The sequence below is a fragment of the Camelus ferus genome, chromosome 11 (assembly GCF_009834535.1).
Source record: "Camelus ferus isolate YT-003-E chromosome 11, BCGSAC_Cfer_1.0, whole genome shotgun sequence".
Lineage (NCBI taxonomy): Eukaryota > Metazoa > Chordata > Mammalia > Artiodactyla > Camelidae > Camelus > Camelus ferus.
This window is the reverse complement of record NC_045706.1, coordinates 27,931,863-27,955,742: the sequence shown is the minus strand read 5'-3', so window position 1 is coordinate 27,955,742 and position 23,880 is coordinate 27,931,863. Positions and strand designations below refer to the sequence as shown.

General features: G+C 53.2%; 1 protein-coding gene across 2 annotated transcripts; it reads right to left on the bottom strand.

Moving 5' to 3' along the window:
• Positions 1-23,880, bottom strand: RRP12 (ribosomal RNA processing 12 homolog). 2 transcript variants are annotated; one of them, XM_006185106.3, is made up of 34 exons: positions 23,638-23,879; positions 22,835-23,067; positions 20,988-21,071; positions 19,794-19,870; positions 19,218-19,323; positions 18,922-19,038; positions 18,557-18,695; positions 18,325-18,452; positions 17,155-17,253; positions 16,410-16,501; positions 15,648-15,759; positions 15,336-15,433; positions 13,989-14,103; positions 12,803-12,945; positions 12,502-12,623; positions 12,126-12,190; positions 11,874-12,036; positions 11,283-11,437; positions 10,955-11,022; positions 10,302-10,395; positions 9,866-10,024; positions 9,651-9,731; positions 9,338-9,443; positions 9,005-9,112; positions 8,470-8,627; positions 7,413-7,504; positions 7,096-7,257; positions 6,808-6,977; positions 6,469-6,597; positions 3,840-3,889; positions 2,619-2,691; positions 1,197-1,264; positions 836-918; positions 1-523 (listed from the first exon to the last, which is right to left on the bottom strand). In XM_006185106.3, the coding sequence occupies exons 1-34, from the start codon at positions 23,774-23,776 to the stop codon at positions 421-423; spliced, it is 3,891 nt and encodes a 1,296-aa protein (XP_006185168.1). In that variant the 5' UTR covers positions 23,777-23,879; the 3' UTR covers positions 1-420. The 2 variants fall into 2 exon arrangements, with proteins under 2 accessions (XP_006185168.1, XP_032347062.1); XM_032491171.1 differs by lacking the exons at positions 1-523; positions 836-918; positions 3,840-3,889 and having other exon boundaries at positions 23,638-23,880.

The window sequence follows — 23,880 nt, the reverse complement described above, 5'->3', positions numbered from 1 at the left end:
TTTCTAGGGATGACACACATGGTGCATGTTTATTTTACATCTGGTCACAGCAAATCTCACATACCAGACCAAAGCCAGGCCGAGAGTGCCACGTGGCTACAAGCAGCTGGAAGAAACGAAGACAGTCCATTCTGCTGCCCACGAACACTCTGGGCAGAGAGCACAGCCGCCTCACTGGCCTACTCAGAGGCACCAAGGTCACATTCCTATCTCCAGGCCCCGGGGACGTCTCTAAAGGGTGACTCCCATTTGGAGCTTCCAAAATCCAGGGCACCTCTGGGAACCAAGTCTGGTTCCAACAAGTCATTCTGAGTCCAGGCTCTATCAGAGATTGGAGCATCTGGAGCTGGTGTCAAGGCAGCTTGGAAGCTGATAAGGGGCCTCAGGCTGGGCCACAGAGTGGCCGGGGGGCCCTGGGGTTCAGGGCCGACGATCCTTTCTGCGGAGTTTGTGTCCCACCTGGGAGCCCCGCTGGGCCGCTCTCACCAGGCCTTTGAACTGTCCCTGCAGCTTCACCTTCTTCCTGCAGAAACAAGGATCAGAAAGGTCACATCTCGCTGGGAACAGGTGGCCCCCTATCCCATAATGTCTAAAGATGGCTCCCCCAAGCACCAGCAGGAGAGGGGAAAAGGGGCATTGCCAGGTGGTGGGCAGCATGTCATCAGGGCAGACCGTGCCCCTGATGTTCAAAAGAGTAGTTCAAGTCAATAATACTCAAGAGGCACGTGAAAAAGTACAAATAAAAAACTGGAAGAGACGAGCAATAGAGCGGAGGGGGCTGTCATGAGCACAGCCCCTACCCCACCCCCCAACCCTGATCCCGCACACACCGTACCTGCGGTTGAGCTTGGTTCTATTGAGGGGGATGTAGGCATAGGGGTCAAGCCGACCTTTCTTCTTCACGTCACCCTTTGCTTTCTGCTCAACCAGAGAAACAGTCAGCTAGGAGTGTGGGGTTCCCTTCCCACCTCTGCCCCTGACTTGATGAGCCAGTATCCTCCTTAGGTGGCGCCAAAGAGCTCCTGCAGCCCAGGACGGCCTTCCAACAAAGGCCTGGACTTCACATGTTAACAGGACCTCAGTGTGGCCTCAGACTGGCTCCACAACGGCAGTGCCTCTCCAGGGCGGTGGTGGGCACACCCTCACTTCCCCAGAGACTCTGTTAGGAGATTCCTTCCCCCACCCGCAGCTCTTACCTTGGCCTTGTATTCCGCCCCAGGGGTAGCCTTCTTGGCCACAGGGCGATGGATGCCAGAGCCTCCCGCTGGAAGGGGAACACAGAGGCCGCGAGTCAGGCAAAGCCAGGGCACCTTCCCCTCGAAGGAGGAGAGCTGCCAGGAAGACGCGTCATGGCCAGGACTGACTGGCTCTGTCCTCTACCAACCAAAGACAAAGATCTTCCTGGAGAAGGGACTTCCAGTGACTTGACAATTAGACCACTGGGCTTCTCACACTGACCTGAATCCTCAGAGACCTACCAGTGACCTCTGGGAACATACAGATTCTCCACTAACAAAATACCCCATACTCTCCAAAGCTAAACCTGCTCTGTTTGTCCCAGGAGAAAAGAACATCGGCTTTGAGGTCACACAGATTGGGGTTCAACTCCCAGCTCTAACCTCAGGCAAGTCTCTTAACTTACTGGAGTCTCTTAACCTCATCTGTAAAATGAGGCACTAAAGCTTGATCTCATCCAGGTTTCACACCAACACTGAGATAGAAAGGCAGCTCTTAATCCCATCCTACAGATGTGAAAACTGTGGCTCAGAGAGAGCAAAGTGCTTCCAAGGTCAGTGTCACCTACAGCTTGGACTTCCACACAGTCATCCATGGAATCCTACAGTGCTGACTAAGGAGGACTCTCTGAGATGACCCAGGTGAACCCCCTTTACAGGTGAGAAACTAGAAGCTTAGACAGCGTGACCAGGCCAAGGTCACACAGCTAAGAGCAGCTAGGCAAGTGGTCCTGAGCCTGAGGCCTCCTGCTGCGTGGTTGGCTACCACTCCTTCCGCAGGGCCCTGGCCTGTGGGGCCACAGAAGGAGAAAGAGCCATGAGGCTCTTCAGCTGGGGCAGGATGCTGTGGGGCTCTGCGGGCACACCCGCTACTGGGTTGGGGACTTCCCACAGGAGCCCCTGGACCTCCAGCTGCACAGCCAGGGCTCTGCTGCAAGGGCCTGGGGCAGAGAGGCAGAAGTGAGGCAACAGAGTCCTCGGCTTTGGGCAGCGACCTGGGTACCTCTTGCAGCTACTTTGGGGAGAGAAACAGTCTGGCAGCCCAGAAACAAACATATGGGGGAACTCCCTGGGCAGGCCCAATACTAACCCTCCCAACTGCCACCCTCACGGAAGCCTGAGTGGATGGAGGAGAGATGGGGCTCAGGGGCTCCCCAGAAGGGTTGGGGGTTCCATGCACAGATCTCCTAACCCCTGGGCTCTTCCCTCACCGCCAGGCCCTCTCGGCCCCCAGCCCAGTCTTAAATGATACATCAGACGATCTTTGCTGGTGCCAACTGGGTGCAACCAGGCTGCGAAACCTCATGGCCCTGCCTGCAACACACCCTGCCTACTGCAGGCGACAGGGCACTGTGCTCCGAGGAAGAAGTGTGGACACCTCACCTTGGTACTGAGGGGGCATCTCCAGCTCCTCGTCATCAGCCTCTTTCTGATGCTTGAGTTTCTGGTGCTTTTTCTATAAAGAGGTAAGCAAAGTTCATGAACAAGGGGACGTGATCATCATCCTCGCTAATGATAACAGGAAAAGCAGTCACAACCTGCATTAGTAAAGATCCTCTGCCAAGGACTCATTCCCCAACTGACACTAGGGCTGAGAGAAGGCAAGTAACCAGGCAAGGTCACACAGCTAGACAGTGCAGACGCACGGCTCCAGCCCAGTCCTCACTGCAGAGCTCATCTCAGCAGCTCTGCCGTTCGGCCTCTCCACACTGAACTGCCCACACAGGGTTACAGCTGCCCATCTGGGTACCTTGACCCTAGCCCAGCTTTCCTAACAGGGGAAATGAGGTCCTCGGCCTCTTTGGAGAGAACAGCTTTACTGGTTCTTTGCCTCACATGAACTCCAATGCATCCTCCCCTAGTAGTCAAACTCACTGATCTCTGACTTAGTGCCAGGTCCTGGGGACACGGGACAGGACCCACTTCCTGTGCTCTAGGGGCTCTCTGGCATGGGGGAGATCCCTGCTTAAGTCAGTCATCGCAGTCCCTCAATGATGGTACTGTCTCAGGGGTTGTGAGCCTGGGGCAAAGGGACAGGTCACCTCATCCAATTACAATCAGTAGGAAGCAGTTCAGCACTTACTACCCGCCGGGCCCCATGCTGGGTGCCCCGAGGAGGAGAGGTGGGCCTGCAGGAGCCCAGCCCGCCAGGAGATTTGGGCCCAGAAACTGACAACCAAGCAAAGCAGAGGGCCATTGTGCTGGGAGACCTGAGCTCCCAGGGCCAGCTGTCATGCACTGGTCGGTCCCACATGGTGCAGGGAGCCTCTTCAAACTACAGATTCTGGGGGCTCAAGCTCCTGAGGGACCCAAGGCTGGGGGCTTCAGGTCCCACTCTGGGTTCACTGGCCTAGGGGCCAGGCAGAGGGGCAGGTGTGCCAGGTAAAGAGAACAAGGCTGAAGCACACACAGGTGTGTCTGGGAAATGAGGACACCAGTTCCGTTGGCTGAGGCCCAGTAGAGGGGGCTCCTCTTGGAGAAACAGAAAATAGCTGGAAACATGACTCGGGCTGCATCACGGAACTGATGGCTCAGCTTGTTCTTGGTTCAGCTGGCACCTGGCACCAGTTCTGCCCTGGCCCTCCAGCAACAGGAATTACTCACACTCCTGCCGCCCACGTCCTCCATCAGGTCAGCCATGTCTTCATCCTCTCCTGAAGCCAAAAGGAAGAGAGGCCTGTGAGCACCCAGGGAGCCCCTCTTCTTCCCAAAGCCCACGCAAACTTCATCCTGCCTCCTCCTGGCTCATCAGGCTGTGAGAGCTGCCAACTCCAGCCCCAGAAAATCTGTCCTGTGGAAGACCAGACCCCTGAACCCTGCCCCTTCCTCCTTTCCATCCTGGGCCCCTTGGACGATAGACGCTCAAGGAAGCGGTGACTTAACTTCTAAGGTAAATACAGCTTTTTTAGAGACTCTAAGAAAGTCCCCAGGTTTCTCGGGGAGTTAGGCACTCCTGCAGCCCCCCACACACTCCACTTTGCTGAAAGGACTGCACTATTCCCTAACTTGAGAACCCCACCCCCACCCCACCATACGTGCTGGGCACTGTGTGAGGATATAAAGAAGTATGAACCAGCAAAAAGCACAGGCATCAAAAGTAAAGACAGGTAAACTGCACCACATTAAAAATTTTAAACTTCTGTGTGTCAAAGGATGCACCAACAGTTTGAAGACACAGCCTACAGGATGAGAGAAAGTATTTGCAAATCACGCATCTGACAAACGATTAATATCTAGAATATATAAAGAACTACAACTCAACAAAAAGCAAACAACCCAATTCACAAATGGGCAAAGGACTTGAGTAGACATTTCTCCAAAAAGGTAAATGGACAACAAACATGAGAAGATGCTAAGCATCACTAATTATTAGGGAAATGCAAATCAAAACTACCATGCGACACCACTTCACACACATTAGGATGGCTACTATCAATAAAACAGAAAACAACAAGTGTTGGTAAAGATGTGGAGAAACTGAAACCCTTGTGTCCTGCTGGTGGGAATGTAAAATGGTGCAGTTGCTGAGGAAAACAGTATGGCAGTTCCTCAAAAAATTAAACACAGAACTACCATACGTTCCAGCAACTCCACTTCTGGGTATATACCCAAAAGAATTGAAAGCAGGATCTTGAAGAGATATTTGTACGTTTATGTTCATAGCAGCATAATTCACAATAATCAAAAACTGGAAGCAACCCAAATGTCCACTGATGGATGATGGACAAACAAAATGTGGTCCAGATATACAAGAGAATAAGGCCAGCCTTAAAAAGGAAGGAAACTCTGACACAAACTACAACATGGATGAAGCTGAGGACATCACGCTAAGTGAAATAAGCCAGTCACAAAAGAACAATTGCTGAATAATTCTATTTACATGAGATAGTTCGACTCGACTTGTTTAATGGGTACAGGGTTTCAGTTTCACAAGATGAAAAGAGTTCTGAAGATGGATGGTGGTGATGGTTGTGCAACAATACGAATATACTTAACCATTTTTAAGTACACAGTTTACCAGTGTTAAGACAGTAAATTTTATGTGTATTTTACCATGATTTTTAAAAAGCTATCAGTATATTTTTTAAAAAAAGAAGAAAGTTTAAACTGATCAGTTGGAGGAAGGACAAACTGAAGTGAAGTCAGTCAACAACCAGATGTCACAAGAAGCGTATGACTAAGTGAGAAGCCTGTGCAGTCCCTGGGCTTGCTGGGAGTTCCAAGGGAACAGGCTGAGGCCAAGGGGCCATGAAAAGGCCACAAAGAAGGACTTGGGCTGCATCTTAGAGTGGGGAGGGTTTGGGAAGGCAGAAAGAGAGGGAGGGGCATTTTCAATGTCACAAATACACGCACAAGAAAACGGAGCAAGAAGAGTGAGAGGGGGCAGTGACAAGGCCAGATCTGGAAACAGTGTCATTATTATCTACAGCCAGCACGGATGTGTGCTGTTCAGGTTACCACTTCAGTCTTCACAACCACCCTCTGACGTAGGTATTAGTATTATACCATATACCCCAATGAGGAAGCTGAGGCACAGAGAGGTTAAATAATTGTCCACAGTCACAAAGCTGGTAAGTCAGGTGTGGGGGCAGCGGTGACAGCACTGGTTTAAGAGGCTGTCGTGAGTGTGGCAGTGAGAACTAAAACAAAAGAGGATAAATTTTAGAGGACCTAGGCTTTTGTGATCTAACATGATATATATACAGAGATATGTGCAGACAGGGAGCAGGAAAGATGCAATAGGACCCGGAGATGTTACATCTGAATGGCCCCTGGACAGCAGGAGACTGTCAATCAGGAATTGGGAGGGTCTTTCTACCTCTAAATGAGCTTCCAGGCCTCAGCCATGTCTACACTTTGAACAAAAAAAGCTTTTTTAATTATAAAAGGAGGAGGACAAGGAAATAAACAGAACAGAAAAGAACAGAATAGAGATCAACAGAGTGTATCACACATGGTAAGAAGTACTGCCTTTTGAAAGGTTTGTTTGAGTTACAGAAGTTCTGTATAAATGGCTGGGTTACAACATAGAAACATTTCTTAATGTGGTCAAAAAAGTTTGAGAAACTCAAAAAGCTTGAGAAAGTTACCTTAAATACATCTGTTTTCACCTATGTTTCCCCAAAAACCGATCACTGAGTGAATGAGTAAATGAACCAATGAGTGAAGAATGAATGAGCAAACAAGGGCAGCCAGAAGCAGCTGCACCCCTGGAATGGGCAGGTGGCCCCACCTTTAGTGCCTTCCTCTTCCTCCATCTTGGCGTTGTCATCCTCCTCCTCCCGGATGATCAGGCGGCCATCGGCGCTCACTTTGAAGCCATGGTCCTTCTTTTTGCCCCGGCCAGGCCCAGGCTGTGTGGCTGGTGGGGCAGTTGGGCAGTGAGGAGGTGGAAGGCCAGGCCTAACCCCCTCATCTTAACCAGCAAGCCCAGGTCTGTGCCCCGGATGGGTGCACAACAGTGTGCATGCGTGAAAGATAAGGTGCCCAGTGGCCTCCACACTCCCACCCCCAAACCTGGCCCAAGGTAAGCTTGTCCTCTGCGCCCACAGGTCAGCTGCTTCTTGCTTACCCAGGACTCGCTGGGCCACCTTGGGGTCCAGGAAGTTGAGGGGCTCATCCCCGCCACCCTCCTTCAGCCACGCCCAGCTCCTCTGGCGGGCCAGCCTCCGCTGTTCCTTGCTCTGACTCCTCTCCTCCTCCTCGTCCTCATCCTCTGAGTCGGCCAAAATCTCCTCAATGCTAAGGACAGAGAAGGCCCAGGTCAGGGTGCCCCAGGAGAGGCAGGGCAGCTTGGCACAGCCTGGGCAGGCTTCGGGTTGGGAGAGACCAGGTCCCCAGGACCCCACCCGGGTCTCACCTGTCCCCTTTGCCCTGGGCGGGCTCCTCCACCTCCTCCTCCTCCTCCTCCACGGCGGCCTGGCTCAGGGCCCGGTGTTTCTTGGCCCGGGCCTCCACTTTCCGGATGTTCACCAGGACTCTGTGGTACTCCTCGGGCAGCAGCTTCTTCACCAGCTCAAACCTGAGAGGGCAGAGACAGGCTGGTGAGTGTCACCCAGAGCTGGGTGTCAGCCAGAGCCCTTCCAGACCCCCGGCCCGGCCCCGTCTCTACAGCAGCCCTGATGGGCCTAAAAACCCTCAACTCCTCCCCTGCTCCCTCCCACTCAGTGCACAGACCCGAACTTGCGGATGAACTTGGTGAACAGGTTCCGAAGCTTCATGCGGAAGTGCCGCCGCATGTCGTCCGAAAGCTTCCCAATGGCTCCCATCTGCAGGGCAGAGCACCGGGGCTTCAGGGGGATGCGCGCCCACCCTGCCTGCCCCCAACACTGCAGGTTTCCCTTGGTTCACCCTGCATTACTCTATGGCTGCACTGTCCTCAGCCTTCCCATGGCTTGGTCTGAGAAACACGTGGCTGGCGGATACCTCCAGTGTCCCTCAGTGGGGCTGCGGTGCAAGGCCACCTCAGTCCTTTGAAGGCTTGTATAAACCCCAGTCACTCCAGGACAGGTCACCTCTCAGGCTGTCCTCCTCGTCGCTGGCCCCAGCGAGGTGGCAGGCTAAACTGACTCTCATCTGTCCCTTCTCACCTTGACCCAAGGTCAGATGCAAAGATGAGGATGAGAGGGACCTGGAGGCCTGATGCGACTCAACCCAGCTGGAAGTGGGAAATGAGGCAGCGGTGCAGCTGACGGAGGCTCGGAGGACAGCCCCAGCTCGTTGTATGCCTCATGCCCAGCACGAGGGAGCCGGGGACCCAACACTAGGGGCTTTCAGGCCCTTCTGCAGCCCAGCAGGGCCATTTCAGGGAAGCCTTCTCAAACCCGGAAAGCAAAATGCCAGAGGGGGGATTTGGGGCGCTGCCAAATGAGAGCCTAGTATCACAGTTCTGTTCCCAGGACTGCTCTCACCAGCACTGTGACCTGGGGAAATCTCTGGGCTCAGTTTCCCCATCTGTAAAATGCAGTGTGGCCCTGCTCACTAGCCTCTGCAGAGCCCTTGCTGCTGTGGAGGGACCATGGTGGGTGACAAGGCAGCATGGGTACTGTGTCCCTTCGCTTCCAGGTGGGTCTTCCCTCACCAGTCCCCTCCAGGGCTCCTGCATGACCCTCTGTTGCACAAGATAGCATGTAGCTAAAAAATGTTTGAAGCTGGCTGGCATCAAGGCTCACTGGGTCTCTGCCGGCAGCTCTGGGGCCATGCCGCCACCTGCTGAGGGGAAAGGGGGACTCACCACCAGCTGCACATGCTTGGCCAGGTGGACCACGTCCATGACAACCACGGCCACCTTGATGAAGCCCAGCGCCGATTTGACCACGTCGCGGGTGCGGGAGGCCAGGAGCAGACACACGTTCTCCAGCAGCTGCTCCACCGTGCTGGTCCCCATGAGACCTGCGGTGGCCAGAGGGCCCCCGTCAGAGACACCTGGAACCCCCAACCCAGACCGAGACCCCTGCCCGGTCACAAGAGTGGGAGCTGACATTTGAGGGACTTCCATGTGCCTGTCACGGGTCTAGTCACTCTCTGTGAGTGATTAGAGGCTAGTCCTTCAGCCACCCTGTGAGCAGGTGCTGTTTGTCTCCCCGTTTCAGAGATGACAGTTAGGTCCCAAGAGGTTCCTAAGTTTGTTCAAGGTCTCACATGGCTGGGAAGAAGCAGAATAAGGACTAAAATCTGGGCAGGAGACCTAACCTCCTCCAACCAAGCTGGCAGGGGGAAGTGGGGCACTGTGGGAGAAGCCCTGAAGGCTTCAAGGAAACAGCATTTACCTTTAAACTCGAAAAGGAGATGAGTCAGGGCCAGGATGCTGCAGCTGACCATGGTCACAGCGCCCACGAGGCCAGGGTAGATCAGGATGAGGTAGCGCTGCAGGGCCTCTGGGAGGGCAAGGAGCAGGCCAAGTCAACCCGGGCAGAGCCCACTATGCAGGCTGCATCCTCGGCCCACCAGGGAGGGCAATTCCGGCCAGAGAGGAGCAGCCTGTCCACGACCAGAGCCAGACAGCTCCCCCTACATTTTCTTTTTGACCAGCGGTTTGAAGGGTACCTCCCCCTGGGGTGGGAGCAGAGCGTCCACCCAGCCCCATGTCACCCAAGCCTCACCTTCCTGGTTTGGGCCAAACCGAAGGAAAGCGTGGCCCATCTCCACCAGAAGAGTGAAAGCGTTCTTCCGAGCGCCCACCGACACCTCCTTGGTACACAGGATCACCTGCCCAGAGAGCCCCATGAACGTGGGCTCCCTGAGCCGGCCACCCCGAGGTTGACATCCTGAGGCAGAAGGGGGCAGGTAAGAGTACCACGCTCCCAGGAAGCGAATTGAGCCCATCCCCTCCTCCATACTGCCCTCCCCTGGCCCTGACAGCCAAATTCCAAGGAACCCCAAATCACATATACGCCCGCCTCTTGGAGGCCTCACCTCTGGGACCAGGGCACTGATGAAGTCCTCGTGCTCAGCGGAGAGCTTCTTCACAATGTGGATGAGACACTTCAGACGGGGCTGCAGAAGAGGGGACAACAGTCAGGATCCTCAGTGCCACCTCTGCCTCTGAAAACCCCAAAGCATCTCCAGGCTGGCCTCTCCTGGTGTTGCCCATCCCCCCTCAGGCAGAGGGGAATCCCAGGAGTCCGCACCCTCTTGGCAGGCGAGGAGGTGCTCCGCAGAGAGTCCAGCAGGGTCTTCTTCAGGTCATCCAGGTGGCTCTGCACGAAGCGGGCCCCAGGGCCCTGGGGGCTGGCGCACACCTCCTCCAGCACGCGGTAGGCCTTCTTCTGTACCCCATGGGCCTTGCTCTGGGAGGGTGCATGGTGGAAGGGGTGGTGAGAGAGGGGGGCCCCTACATGTCCACCCCCCTTCCCAGTCCAGTAACATCCAGAGGGCAGCTACATAAGCTGTGACCAGCCCTGGAGGAGACTCAGAGAAGCTGGCCCCGCCCTCTGGAGCTCATAACATTGGATGGGAGGGCAGGGGGAATATAGACAGGAGAGGCTAACCCTGTGTCAGGCAGGGGACACTGCGGGGGTGATGCCTACCTAGCCCTCCAATCCCTTCCGCCCCACCGGAGCTCACCTCTAGGTAGGGCCGGATGGTAGCATAGAGCTTGCTGATGGCGGCTTCGTCAGCGTGGGGAGCCAGGGCCACGACCAGATCCAGGACAGACAATCTGCTCAGGGGCAGGAGACCAAGGAAGGGCTGAGCGGGGGCAGGGAAAGGGCATGGACTAAGAGTGTTCTCCTGTCTACTGGGCACGGGGGAAGGGAGAGAAGTCAGGGTCAGGAGGACAAGGGGCCTCAAAGGAGCCCACGAACAGTAACCATAGCTTGTACCTAACTCAACACTCACAAGGTACCAGCACCGTTCCCGGTGCTTTACACGTCAGCCCCTTCCATCCTCACGGCAACCCCATCGCAGGTACTCTTATCATGCGCATTTTAAGATGAGGGCACAGAGTACAGAGTAGATAAGTAACTTGTCCAGGGTCACAGCTTGTAAGTGGCAGAGCTGGGATCTGAGCCCAGGCAATGTGTCTCCAGGGTTCCCACCCTTCCCTAGCAGACTATGAAGCCTCTCCGGGAGGAAGGAGCCGGTCAGGCCTCATGGTATTGCTGGGACATTCAGTATCTCAAGACTTTCCTGAATCATTTCAGAGAGAAACACAGGGCTTCTGCTAAACACACCCGTCAGCTCCCTGGGCTGCCCTGGCTCAAGTAGGGGCACTTTACCTGGTGAAGTCAGAGCTAGCAGGGTCCAGCACCTTCTCACTGGCTTTTTCCAGGAAACCATTCACCAACTGGCAGCCCAAAGGGATGAGAAGGAGGGAGTTTGTTGCAGAGAGAAATAGCCCGCAGCAGCAGCCACAGGACTGTACCTCTTCTCTGCCCATTCCTCTCCCCGCTTTCAGAGGCCTCGAGCCCAGCCAGCGCCCCGCTGGTCTCTGGTCCCATTCTTCAGGTGGCAGAGAGCCAAACAAGCCCTTGTGGGTACGTCTCAGCCTTTCCAACACCCCAACCCAACTCCTGCCCACCCGAGAGGGTTCCTCCCCCAGCTCACCTGAAGCTCAGTAATGGTGAGGTAAGTTTTGATGGTTTCCAGCACAGCCCGGCGAGGGGCTGGGGTGTCCCCAGCTGCAACAGGCTGCCCATACAGGTTGAACAGGATTGGCAGAAAGTTCTTCGCAAAGCGGCTCACTTCGGCACGGTCAGCCTCTGGTAAGAGGACCAAAGTTTACACAAAAGTAGCAGGGGATGACCCTGCCTCAGAGGCTGCTGGGGATGCAGCCCAGAGGCATCCTTTAGGGGGACCAGTGACAGGACTATGGGTTTGGGGCTTCTCTGGGACAGAAGAGGCTGAGGCCAGAGCACAGAGAACCAGATGCCACCACTGTCTATGGGGCCAGCCAAGTGCCAGACCCACATAAAGCCTTCAATACTGACTGGACAACTTCCAGCAGCTGTTGGCACATTGAGAATTAAAAGAGAAAAGGGGCGGTGTTCAGCATCCTTGGGTCCCCAAGCAGACACTCAGGTCCTTGCAAGGGAGGAGTGGTGGCTCAGGCAAAAAGCTGGCCCGGAGATGGGGGTTAGGGGACCCGTACCATTGCCGCCATCCTCCACCACCCCTGACCCCAGAGCCCACACGTACCCGCCTCACAGCCCTTGGTGATGAGAGTGCGCAGGGCCTGGCACACAGTGACCCGCAGGTCTGGGCGCTCGCTGATGGCCGTGCCCAATGTCCGTGCCAGCCCTTTAAAGGAGGTGGCCACATCCGTGGGCCTCGTGCAGAACCCAGGCAGGAGAGTCCAGATCTGGGAAGGGAGGGGATGGTAGAGGAGGGTGACGCCCAGCAAGCTGTGCCCCGCCTGTCCTACCCACGTCCCCACAACTGACCCCTGACCTGCCACTGGAGCATGTCGTAGATCTTGGACTCCACAGTGCTGCCCGCCTGGGCCAGGTCCATTGCTGGAGTGACACAAACACACAGCGTGACCCTGGGCCCCCTCCTGGCTAACAGGCCTCATTTTTACCCAACCAAAAGCCCAAAGATGGGACAGGAATGTGGGTGATTACCCCCTCCATAGATTAAACATGACACTTGTTATTAAATGAACACCAATCGGGGTGCCTGACTGTGCCTCAGACCCCACTGAGGACGGCACTCAAGCACTTGCTTGGCCCAGGGAGGCTGCTGAATGTCCAAAAGTCGGGAAGCCAGATGAACAGCCCTTCCTGACCCTTCCAGCCGAGGCTCCAGGACTGCGGAGGGCCCGTACCTTTGCTCTTCAGGGTGGTAGCCAGCGGCAGGAAGTAGGCAGTGAAGAAACCCAGTCTCGTTTCCTGGACGTGGTCTCGGATGACGGGCAGCAGCCAGCTCCGAGGGAAATCCAGAGTCTCTCTGGGAGGAGTCAGGGGAGGCCCGATGAGGAAGAGGTGACATTCTGAGGGCAGCACACCCCACAGCGTGGCCCCCGCTGAGCTGAGGAGCAGCAGGCCCTGCTCTGGCCTCTCCCACTGACCCCAGACAGCACATGGAGATGTCACCCGAGAACACCCCACCGGCAGGGTCACACTTACTCAGAACCATCGATTTCCAAAGGCACAGCCTCTAAGACCACCTCAGGGCCCATGCTGGCCACCGCTGCCCCCACCGCGTGGTCCAGAGCCGCCGTGTGTGGGAAGTGGGGGGTGAGGCGCAGGTCACACAGGGACTGGAGGCACTGGAGCAAAGAGACCAGGGACCAACATTAAGATGGGCTTGTGGAGCAGGCACCATCGGCTGAGCCTGGGCCAAGTCTCCAAGAGGATGAGGTCATGAGTGTGGGCCAGGTTACACCAGTCATAGGTTACAAAGCAATAACCAAATTTAACTGTCAGATGTGTCTGAACCTCTCAATGCTTCAGGATTGAAAAAAAAAATTCTGTATTTGTCAGTAACATGTAAAAATAGGGATTTTTTTTAACATACTAATGTAGATTTCCAGTTTACCTTTAAAAATGGAAGGTCTGAGAAAGGCACACCCACATGCAACAACTGGCAAATTAGCAGGCACTGCGGAGCAGCTGCCCCTCGAGACAGAGCTGCCAGCTTTGGCTCACCACAGCCACCCAGGACCCCACTGCCTCACTCCTCAGGGACCTCTCGTAGGAGCCAAGTTTGCCAACCAAATCTACTAGGGCCCAGGCCAGGCCTCTCCAGGAAGCCCATGACCTCCCAGGGGTGGCTCCCTTCCTCTAACCAGCAGCAGGGGAGACAGTGAGGAAGATCCCACAAGGCCGGGAGCTGCTCCACCTGTCCTCAGGCACCCCCCTGCTGTCCCCCTGGAGCTGGGGAGGACCTCTGCGGGATCCCTGATCCTTCAAAGGTTTACTCTGGGCTGTAGGATCCTCCCTAGGACTTCAGGCTGCTTAGAAAACTATATGCTCATTTGTTACAGAAAATTTAAAGAAAAATGAAATAGGGGTGAGGGAGAATCACACTGATTCCCTAAGAGATTCAAAACCATCAATTCCAGCCCAGACCAGTGAGGAGGCACTGGGGGTGGGGATGAGGGTAGGGGGTGCTTCTGTCCCTCTTCTTGTTCCTCCCACATTGGCCCAGTCACCTTCCTGGGGACACAGTACTGGGCATGTGCTGTGGGCACCGGGGGGGGTGGGAGGGGAGGGAGTGCAGAGGTAACAGAGACACGCACCCCTCCAGGAGCCCACGGTCTAACAGCCCCAGTGCCACCTCCTGCCCTGGCCCAGCCGCTTCCTGACTCACCTTCCTCATCACAGGGTGGGCCTGCCTCCCACATGCCTCGAAGAAGACACACAGTAGCTGCAACACAGAGCTCCAGGCCGCGTGGAATTTGTACGTCAGGCCCTCCTCCACCGCCCTGCCAAGGGAGCGGGCAGTCAGGGCCATGGTCACGGTAACCTGGGCCCCAACCAGGAAGTCAAGGGTTGGCACCATGAATGACAGACCACAGTAAGGGTGGAGCCCCAGGAAAGGCCAAGGGGGAGAACTAATGCGTATGAAGTGCCCCTGTGCTAAGAGTTTAATTTATGTAATCCTCACACTTAAAGGAAAAGCTGTGAGGCAGGCTATTTGTTCCATCTTCAGATGAGGAAACTAAGACCCAGAGACATTAAATAACCTGCCAGGGTCACTCTGCTAGTGGCCAAAGTGGGCCTCCAAAGCCCATGCTGTCACTGTCCCACACTTTCTTAGTGTGATCAGATGTGGGAAGACAGAATAGGAACCTGTGGCCTGGACAGAAGGGACAGAGGAAAGGAAGCTGCATGCGGTAGGAGAGAGGCGTTGGCCACTACCCACTTTCAGCCTGTGCACACTGTGGTCAGTCTGTCTCTCAAAGTCCGGCCCCAGAGGCTTCGGGCAAGAATGGCCAACAGGGCAGTGTGGGGAATGTGGGAAACAGGTAAGCTGGGAGTGGGCAGCTCTATTCCTCAGCTTTCCAGAAACTCCACTCCAGGGGTATCCACAGGAAACAGGCTTATGTTCTCACCAGGAACAGTACCCATAGCACCAACCCCCTGGAGCTGAGCAGAGACCCAGAGGAGGCACTAAGGATCCTAGCTCCTTGGTGCTCAGAGGCTCCTCACTGGTGGCTGGAAGGGCGAGGGCGGCTGGTGGCTGTGTCTGTGAATGGCTCCTCTTAATACACATGACGGTGGTCTCTGCAGTCAGGCTGCCACTTACTAGTTGAGTGACCTCAGCCTTCCCATCTGTAAAATGGGGTCAGTACCCATTTCCTAGAACCATAAGGACTACCAGTAATTTCTATTTTGGGGGGGCTTAATTACATGCCAGGTACTATTCTGAGAACTTTATGTATATAACTTCATTCAGTCCTCACCTCCATTAGACTGATGAGGACCCTAAGGTATTGGGAGATAGAGAAACTTGCCCCAGATGACAGGCCCCCAGGTCCACACTCCCGAGCATGACACTACGGCACCTGGAATGTGGCCAGTGCTCAAATCGACGGCAGCTGCTCCGGCGCCATATGCAAGGCCCACAATGAGTGACAGGATGGGAACCTGACACCATGAAGAACTTTCTACAGGTACACCTTATTCCCTCCTAACATAGAGGCTACGTTCTCACCTGAACATCTTGGAGATGTACTGGGCTGGGCCTGAGGCTGAGGAGGTCACAGAGCCAATGTCAGCCATGTGGGGAGCGACACACTCTTTCAGGATCTCCTGCACAAAGAGGCCATAGCTGTCTAGGCACAAGGCAGCCCCCCCAGTGCCACCCAGCCTTCCCAGGTGACTGCTTCCTGAAGCCCATCCCCATACCGAGAGCCTCCTCCCAGGATGCAGCTGGTGGCCTGGGGCAAGAGAGACAGGGCAGCGGGAGACCCTCTTGTGCTCTCTTGCCTCCCTTCTTAAAACTGGGGTTGGGGGGCCACGGTACCTGGAGGCACTGGGTGGCCGCTGTCACCGCCTGCAAGTGGGGGGAGAGGAGGCAGGTCGTCGCAGTTCCAAAAAAGCGAGGCAGGTGGCCCAGTCCCAGGTCCCGGCGCAGCCTGCCAAGACAAAAGGCTTCTGTGGAACCTGGCCCAGGGCTTCAGGGACCCAGGTGGCCCAGGTCTGACCCACACAGCATGTGGAGCCACTGGGGCCTTGGAGACCTCAGCTTTAGGCAAAATGAAATCAACTGATACACCATTTTCTTTTCAGCCTTATTTGGAAAAAGGAATTACCTAGTGGCTACTGTAAGAGTGAGTGTTAGGACAGAGACACAAAACAGAAACTGGGTTTGCAGGACTGAGAATCCCTCAGGAGGTCCATTAACCCAGGTGGGGGGTGGGGTGGGGTGGGGCTGCAGAAAGTGGGTGATATCCTGAGAAGGAAACCACCTGCACAGGGGCACAGCCGCGGGAGGGAGGGGTGACAAGAATCAGGATGGCAGCTGGGCCCCACCCCAGGGCAGGTGCTCTCAGCCTGCCTTGCTGCTCACAGCTGGATGGCAAACACTCCGGCAGGAAAAGCATTGGCTCTGGCACGGTCTGTGCTCCCTGGCCCTGCTCCTCATGAACACAAGAGCTGGTCTGCACACACACGTGGAGACGCCGCCACCCCCAGGAGGCTGAACTGGCTCATGTCCCTCCCATCTGCACTGCAGGGCAGGGAGCTGGGCTGGAGGCCCTGGGACCGCCCTCCACTCCATCCCTACCTGACCAGGTTGATGTGGGCTTTTTCCATGACCTTCAGCCAGGCCAGCATGGGTTGTAAGTCATTCTCGCTGGGAACGTAGTCATATAAGGCCTAGAGGAGGGACAGGGAATAAGCAGGTGACTGAGCAAGTGTGTTTAGCAGCAGTTCAAGGGCAGGACCTTGTCCCGTCCCTAAGCAACAGCACGTCCCAGTGACTGTCCTGTCCCAGAGCCTGTGCACGGGACCCCAGAACTCTTAGGCCCCTTGGCCTTCCTTTCCCAGCTCCTGCCATTCCCTGCTCTATGAAGCCCTTCCACTTCTGCTTCTATGGGAGAAAAGTCTGTAGGAGCAGTCAGGAATAACTTGGGTCACACAACCCTTTGTGCACCTGACAAAAGCCAGAATGCTTCTCCGGAAACATGCACATGAGCACATGCATACATTTTGTAAACAATTTTGGGGTTTTTTTGTCCTCTTCCCCAAATCTACCTAGAGATCCCTAACATTGAGATCCCTTGTCCAAGGTACCTGTTAATACCATGAGACCATGCTAAATGGTTTATTAACCACCATGAAGTCAAGGGTCAGGGCCCCCCAGCTCCAGTGGACACTGATATAGCTTTGGTGGCCAGTGTCCTGGCTGCCTGTCTACCTGCCTCCTGCACTGGGGCAGCCCAACCCAATCCATCCAACCTCCCTCTGCAGGCAAGTTACAGGGTTGTCCCCTACACAGCCATGCCCCCAACCCTGCCACCAGGCCTCACCGTGATGATCTGGGCATTGAGCTCTGCCGGCAGAGTACTCGGGCTGGGCTTGGCATGGAAGAGGCTGTAAAAGGCCTGCATGGCACAGGCTGTCACCAGCTGGAGAGGACACAGAGGCTTAGTGGGGAACCACGATGTCCATAGTAGCCCTGAGCTTCTCAACCTCCCACTCCAGCCGAGGGGTTTGGGGGCAGACCTGGGCCCCCAGCCCTCAAACATGTGCCCTACACCTGGACATTCAGAGGACTGTTGCTTTAGGAAGTCTTGGCAGTCACTGAAAAAATTTCAAATGATTTAAACAGTGACAGTGGACAAAATGTTTTTAACATAATGGGCTAAAAAAAGCAGGCTACAAATGGTTTGCATACTATAATTATAACTGTATTTTCATGTGTATGTTTGTTTATCTAAAAAGGAAACGTCTGAAAGGATACACAGCAAGTTGTCTGCACTGTTTATCCAAGGAAATGAAACTTGGAGGAAAAAAGAAACTTCCATTTTTTACTTTATATACTTCAGAATGTTTTTTTTTCTTTTTAACAATGATTACGTTATTTATATAATAAATGCTTTAAAATACATATATGAACAAACACTATAAGAAAACATAAAAAGATTATGGGGAGGGTATATAGCTCAGTGGTATATAGGTCCTGGGTTCAATTCCTCCATACTTGTTAAACAAATAAATAAATAAATACCTAACTACACCCCCCCAAAAAAACCCCAAAAAACCAAACCAAGAAAGATTAACAGAATTGGGCTAGGATAGCAGAAATGCAGGGGATCATTTTTATGTACCTTTAAAGTCATCATACTGATGTTAGTAAGTGAAAAAAAAAATGAGAGAGAGAGAGAGAAATAACTGTGACCATGGCTGTGAAAGAGCTTGAGGCAGGGAGAGGACCAGGGCTTTACCAGACCTGCCACGGATCCATCCTCACTTTGACCTCACGTGCCAACTGAAGATGGTCAGTCTGCCCAACACTGGGGATGGGACAGTGTCCCTTGGTGCAGCTAAGAGCAGGGTCGGGGCCACGGGGCCCCAAGCCCTGTCTTTGGCCTGAACAGTGAACTCCCTGAGTACCACCACGGTGGGCCCAGGGTCTGAAGCTATGCTTCCCTCCTCCTTGGTGTGCCCCACGTGCTGGCTCTCAGGCCTGAGCTCACCACATGGCTCAAGGTCATGACTCTGAGGAGAGTCTCACTGCAGCTCTTCACCAGGCCTTCCGGGAAGCAGGGAAGCAGGTCCTTCAGCAGGGTCAGCATGTGCAGAGTGGTGGTGGCCTCCTTGGAGCCTGGCAGACAAAGGGGAGCTGGGACTCCAGCCCACCCTTTGCAACAGGCCCTGCCCTCCCCCGCTGACCTCTGCCCTGGCCAACTCTCAACCATGCCACCCCACCTCCAGACTTCTCGATCTCCTGGATGCAGAACTTGGCGGTGGAAACGGCAGCAGGGTGATGGGCTGGGGCCTTCTCACCAAACATGAACTCACTGCCCTTGAGGACTGAGCACACTCCATGCTGGGCAGCCTTCCGGATCTGAGGGCAAGAGGTGGGGACAGGGCTGCCTCAGCATCTGACCAGCAGGGTGGGTGGCTCTCACAGCCACCAGCAACAATCATTGATTGTACACCTCCTAGCAGGCCAAGGAGAAGCTAGCAGATAGGGCCTCAGGCAGGAAGAAAACCTCGGGGCAAGAGCCCAGCACTCAGCAGGCCAGCCCCAGCCCACTTACTGGAGTGGCTGCCCCCTCCCAGGTTCTCACCTTGGGCTTGGCGTGCACGGTGAAGCTCAGCAGCCCGTGGAACACCTGCAGGGTCACAGGGTAGCTCCAGGCCTCCAGGTCCTGCTTCCGCAGAAGGGTGGCCAGGCAGGAGAGGACCTGCGGAGGAGAGGCAGTCTCTCAGCTCCATCCACTTCAGCTGGGTTCTCTAGAAAATCCCACGGGGATTTCTGAGGGTTCACAGAGTGCCTACACCCCTCCCAGGGAGTGTCCAAGCTTTAGCCAAATCAGGCGGGCGCGGGAAACAACACAGGGGACACTGAGACCCAAACACTGACCCATCGGAGGGCAGAGGTGGAGCCACTGCTGGCCTGGGCTGACATGATATCCATGAAGGCTTTGGAGGTATCGGAGAACTTCTTAATGAGCACGGGGCTGGGCACGCTGTGTGAAGAGAACAGAGAAAGTCAGAAGCCCAGAGGGGCCTCCAAGAGGAGCTGGCACAGCCCCAGCCCTGGTCTGGAGGAGGTGCGGACAGAGGGAGGCAGCGCTGGCTGGCACTCAGTGAGCCTACCCTTCCTGACCCCGGTACAGTGTGTTTCCATGGCACCAGAGCCCCCCGCCTCCCTCACCTTCTCCACTACCCACCAGATGGGCCCTTAGTAAACCCCCCCAATCCTCTCCCCACCTTCCCCGGCTGCAGGTCCCCAGATCCTGGTACAACATTCCACCCCAAACCCCCTGCCCCACTCAGGGCACCAGGGCTGCCCCCTTCCCAGGCACCAGCCCTCACACCCTGTCCTACAGCATCCCAAGCCAGCCTGGAGCCTGAGCTGATAATGCCACCTGATCTTTGTGTTCTTTCTAATGATTCCCTGATCCTCTTCCTCCCTCCACAAAAAGCCAGGACTCACCGCTTCAGGACAAGGTTCAGCAGGTAAGCAACAGCGGCCAGGGACTCCGAGGACTCCACTGCTTCCATTGTTGTCATCTGAGACCAGACCATGGGGTGTGAGTGAGAAACGTGTCACATGGGGCAAATGGAGCACTGGAGGCACCGTGTGCCCAGTAGGATGGTTATGCCAAGAACCCTGGCATCAGAGCCTCAAATCCCTGTGTTGCCACTGTGACCCTGGGTGAGCAACTTAACTTTTCTGTGACTCAGTCTTCTCATTTGTAAAATAGGGATAATGAGTTGTTGGGAGGTTTAACTGAATCAATATATGTCAGACACTTAGAACACTGCCTGACACAGGGTGAAATCTATACGCTGCTATCTAATTTACTTCACTATTCTAGAGCAGAGGTTAGAAAGCTTTTTCTGTAAAGGGCCAGATAAGAAATATTTTAGGCTTTGCAGGCCACACGTGGTCTCTATTGCATATTCTTCTTTGTGTGTTTTAACTATCTTGTAAAAATGTAAAAACCATCCTTAGCACTCAGGCTGTAGAAAAAACAGGCCACGGTCAGATTATGCCCATGGGCCATAGTTGGCCAGCCCCTGTTCTACAGCAGTGGTTCTTAGACTTTTACACCCTTAAAAATTACTGAGGAGTCCCCAAAGAGGTTTTGTTTATGTAAGTTATAACTACTGATATTTAAAATTAAATATTAAAAATTAAAACAGAATTTTTTAAAACACAAGAATAGGCAAGCATATTCCATGAGCTCTCAAAATGTCATCAGACATCACGTAACTTCTGGAAAACTCAATGGTACACTCATGACAGAGTGGGACTGAAAAAGGTAAATGATGTTCCAGCCTTATTATGGAAATAATTTTGACCTAGTCAACCCCCAAGGGACCTTGGGGACCGCCCCCCCCCAACAAGATTACACTTTGAAAACAACTTCACTAGAGAACTCCCTTGGCCTAACTCAATTTCATCAGTTAGAGGAAAATACAAAACAGAGGAGTGGATTTTGTTTTACAAAAACAACGTAGCACATCCCACCAGCCTTACTAAGCCACTTAGGAAGGACTAAAGTGCTCTCCCCTGTTCTAGGTTGTCCTTCTCTCTCCCCGCATGCCAGGGGCCCTGCCTTCTCCCTACAGCCTAGATGACCTGCTACTCAGAACACCCACCCCCAAAATCACAACCACTCACCAGGGCAGCAAAGTACTCGGTCTCTGTTTCCTTCCCGCCCTGGGAGCGAATCACCTCGGTGACAGCAGCCAGGACAGCACAGATCTGCACACGAGAGAGAAGGTCCTATGACATCTATTTTCCACCAAACCCTACCCAAGGGTAGCTTCTTTTTCTTGCTCCTTCACAAATTCATCTCCTGACAAAGGCCAGAGATGGACAAAATGAGCAGCATCCAGGGCCAAGGGTACACAGCACAGGGCCCAGCAAACAGGAAGACTCACACGTCTGCCCCAAACCTGCCTCTAGGGCTCTACCTCTAAATCACGCAAACATTCATGCACAAGTGTGTTCTCTGCAGCAACCAACTGGAACAATCACGCAGCTGTCAACAGGGGACTGATGATGGACTCTTATGTAACACTGACAGATTCAAATACCATGTAACCATCGAAAAGAATGATGAATAACTACATAGATTAAATCAGAAATACTGTTCAGTGGGGAAAAAAGTTGTAGAACAGTATGTATAAAATACAACCCTGTTTCAGTAAACCTAAACAAAATGTGGGTTAAAAAAATATACAAAAAGTCTAGAACAGTAATTTGACAAGAGGCTACTGAGCCCTTGAGATGTGGCTAGTATGACTGAGGAACTGTATTTTTAATTTTTAAAGTTTAATTAATTAAATTTAAAAATAAATACTTTTAACATATACACATTACCATACCTAAAATAGATAACCAACAAGGTCCTACTGTATACCACAGGGAACTATACTCAAAACCTTGTAATAACCTATAATGAAAAAGAATCTGAAAGAGAATATATATATACACATATATATGTATCTGAATCACTTTGCTGTACACCTGCAACTAACACAACATTGTAAATCAACTATACTTCAATAAAAAGAAATAAATAAAAATTTTAAAAATGCTTTCTCACACTATCAAAAAACAGAGATTTCAAACTACTTGGGTATATGAATCTACTTTTGCAACTGGAAGTTTTATGAACTTAAATACAAATCAAGTATTGCCAATGAAGATTTAGCATCCAAATGGAGATGTCAGACTAGATTTTGGAAACTCAGTATGAGAAAAACAATGCATAACACCTCACTTTAAAAAATATTGATAAGTTGAAAAGGTAATATTTTGGGTATACTAAGTTAAATAAGATATAGAATTAAGATCAATTTCACCTGCATCTTTTTTTACTTTTTTTAAAAACACGGCTACTAGAAAATTAAAAATTACATTTGTGGCTCACATTACATTTCTGTTGGACAGCACTGGTCTAGAAAAGTTCACAATGACCTGTGAACAGTAACTGCCACAAAGGAGTTAAGTTGGGGTAACAATTTTCATATTTTATTCTACTCATCTCACTTTGATATCATTTATAGCTTTGACACTTTTCATTTAAACAATGAAAAATATAAATATGTATAATTTTAAAATATAAACTAAAAGAAAAAAATAACACTTAGTTCTCATTAAATAAAACATATTCTAACCACTGTTACTCAGTATTAATTTACTCAACAAATGTTTCCTGAAAATATTCTATATAAAAAGGCCTGTGTTAGGTACAGTTGAAGAGAAAAATGTTTGCAAAATATTTTTTGGACATTGGGAAATTTTCTATTTTGGACATTTGGAAAATGTCAGGAAAATACCGAGGGAAGGCTGAGCTGGGAAGATGCTGGTAGAAAACGCAGAAAGTGGAACCTGCCCCATGACAGGTAATAAGCAGAGGACACAAAGGGTAGGTCATCCAGAGATTCCAGCTGCCATCACCAGTGGTCAGCCTGTCCACCCCTAACCGCCAGACTTGGCCGTCCTGAGCCTACCCTTACCTCCTTATGGGCAGCCGAGTTGGACTCCCAGAAGCGCTGCACTTTGCTGAAGGTGACGTTAGTGCAGTCGGAGAGGCCACTCAGGAAAGTGCCCGCGGACTTCTCCGTGAGAACCGGCGCCACCTCTTCTGATTCCATGGCCGTCTCAGGGGCTTCGCTTTTGCCCAGGCGCAGGGACCCTGACTGCAGCTCATTGTGTAACTTCACTGCATCAACCGTCAGGTCGCTCTTTCCTGAGAACCGGGAGCACAGGGTAAGGTCCCCACGTCTACCCCAAACTCCTTTTGGTCAAGAGAACAAGCACCACCCCCAGAAAACAAATAGGCGGAGTCCAGGCCCCCAATCCGAGAGGCTGAATTGTGAACGCGGTCTGCCTCATCAGCATGCTGTACGCCTAGCACTTAGAAAACCCGGTAAGGGAACCCTCCAAGTAAATAAGTTTCTGCTTCCCAGTCCCGACGGCATAAGCGCCGGCGGGAGTCGGCTGAGGGGTGCAGCTAGGCGCTTGGGAAAGAGATGAAGGTGAAGGCGCTTTGGAAAGAACCAACAAGGTTCATCACAGCCTTGAGTACCGACTCTGATACTCGTGGTACCCTAGCCAAGTCGTTTCCCTCCAGTGGATTCAGTTTCTGCATCTGTCAAATGGGGAGGATGGACGTTTACAGTAGGCTCCAGGTGAGACATTTTAAGAGACGAAAGGTCGATGCGTGGGCTCCGGAGCCCCCAGAGAGGCCCAGACCCGTGGAGGCCCAGACCCGCCCAGAACCCCGCCTCCGGCTGCGCCTGAGTCCCGACTCTGCTACCTGAGGGCCGGCTGAAGAAGCGGCTGCGGGCGGCCTGGCGGTGGCGGCAGATGGCCGGATTGCTGTCGCTGCTATGGCCTTTCTTCCAGCGTTTCAATTTGGCCGAGACCCCCGACGGCAACTTCCCCGAGCGTCCCATGACGAAAAAGCCGGGAGTTAGTTTAAAGGACGGAGTTCTGGGGACCTAGAAACACGCGCAGAACCCACGTGGGTCCGCAACCCCTTGATTTCCTCTTCCTCTTG

Excerpts from the sequence above, each read along its gene's own strand:
- RRP12 (XM_006185106.3), bottom strand. The coding sequence starts at position 23,776 with ATGGGACGCTCGGGGAAGTTGCCGTCGGGGGTCTCGGCCAAATTGAAA. Across the intron at positions 9,732-9,865 it reads CCTCCTCGCCTGCCAAGAGG|CCCCGTCTGAAGTGTCTCAT; the intron begins GTGCGGACTCCT and ends CCTCTTCTGCAG. Across the intron at positions 1,265-2,618 it reads GATGCCCCCTCAGTACCAAG|CGGGAGGCTCTGGCATCCAT; the intron begins GTGAGGTGTCCA and ends TTCCCCTTCCAG.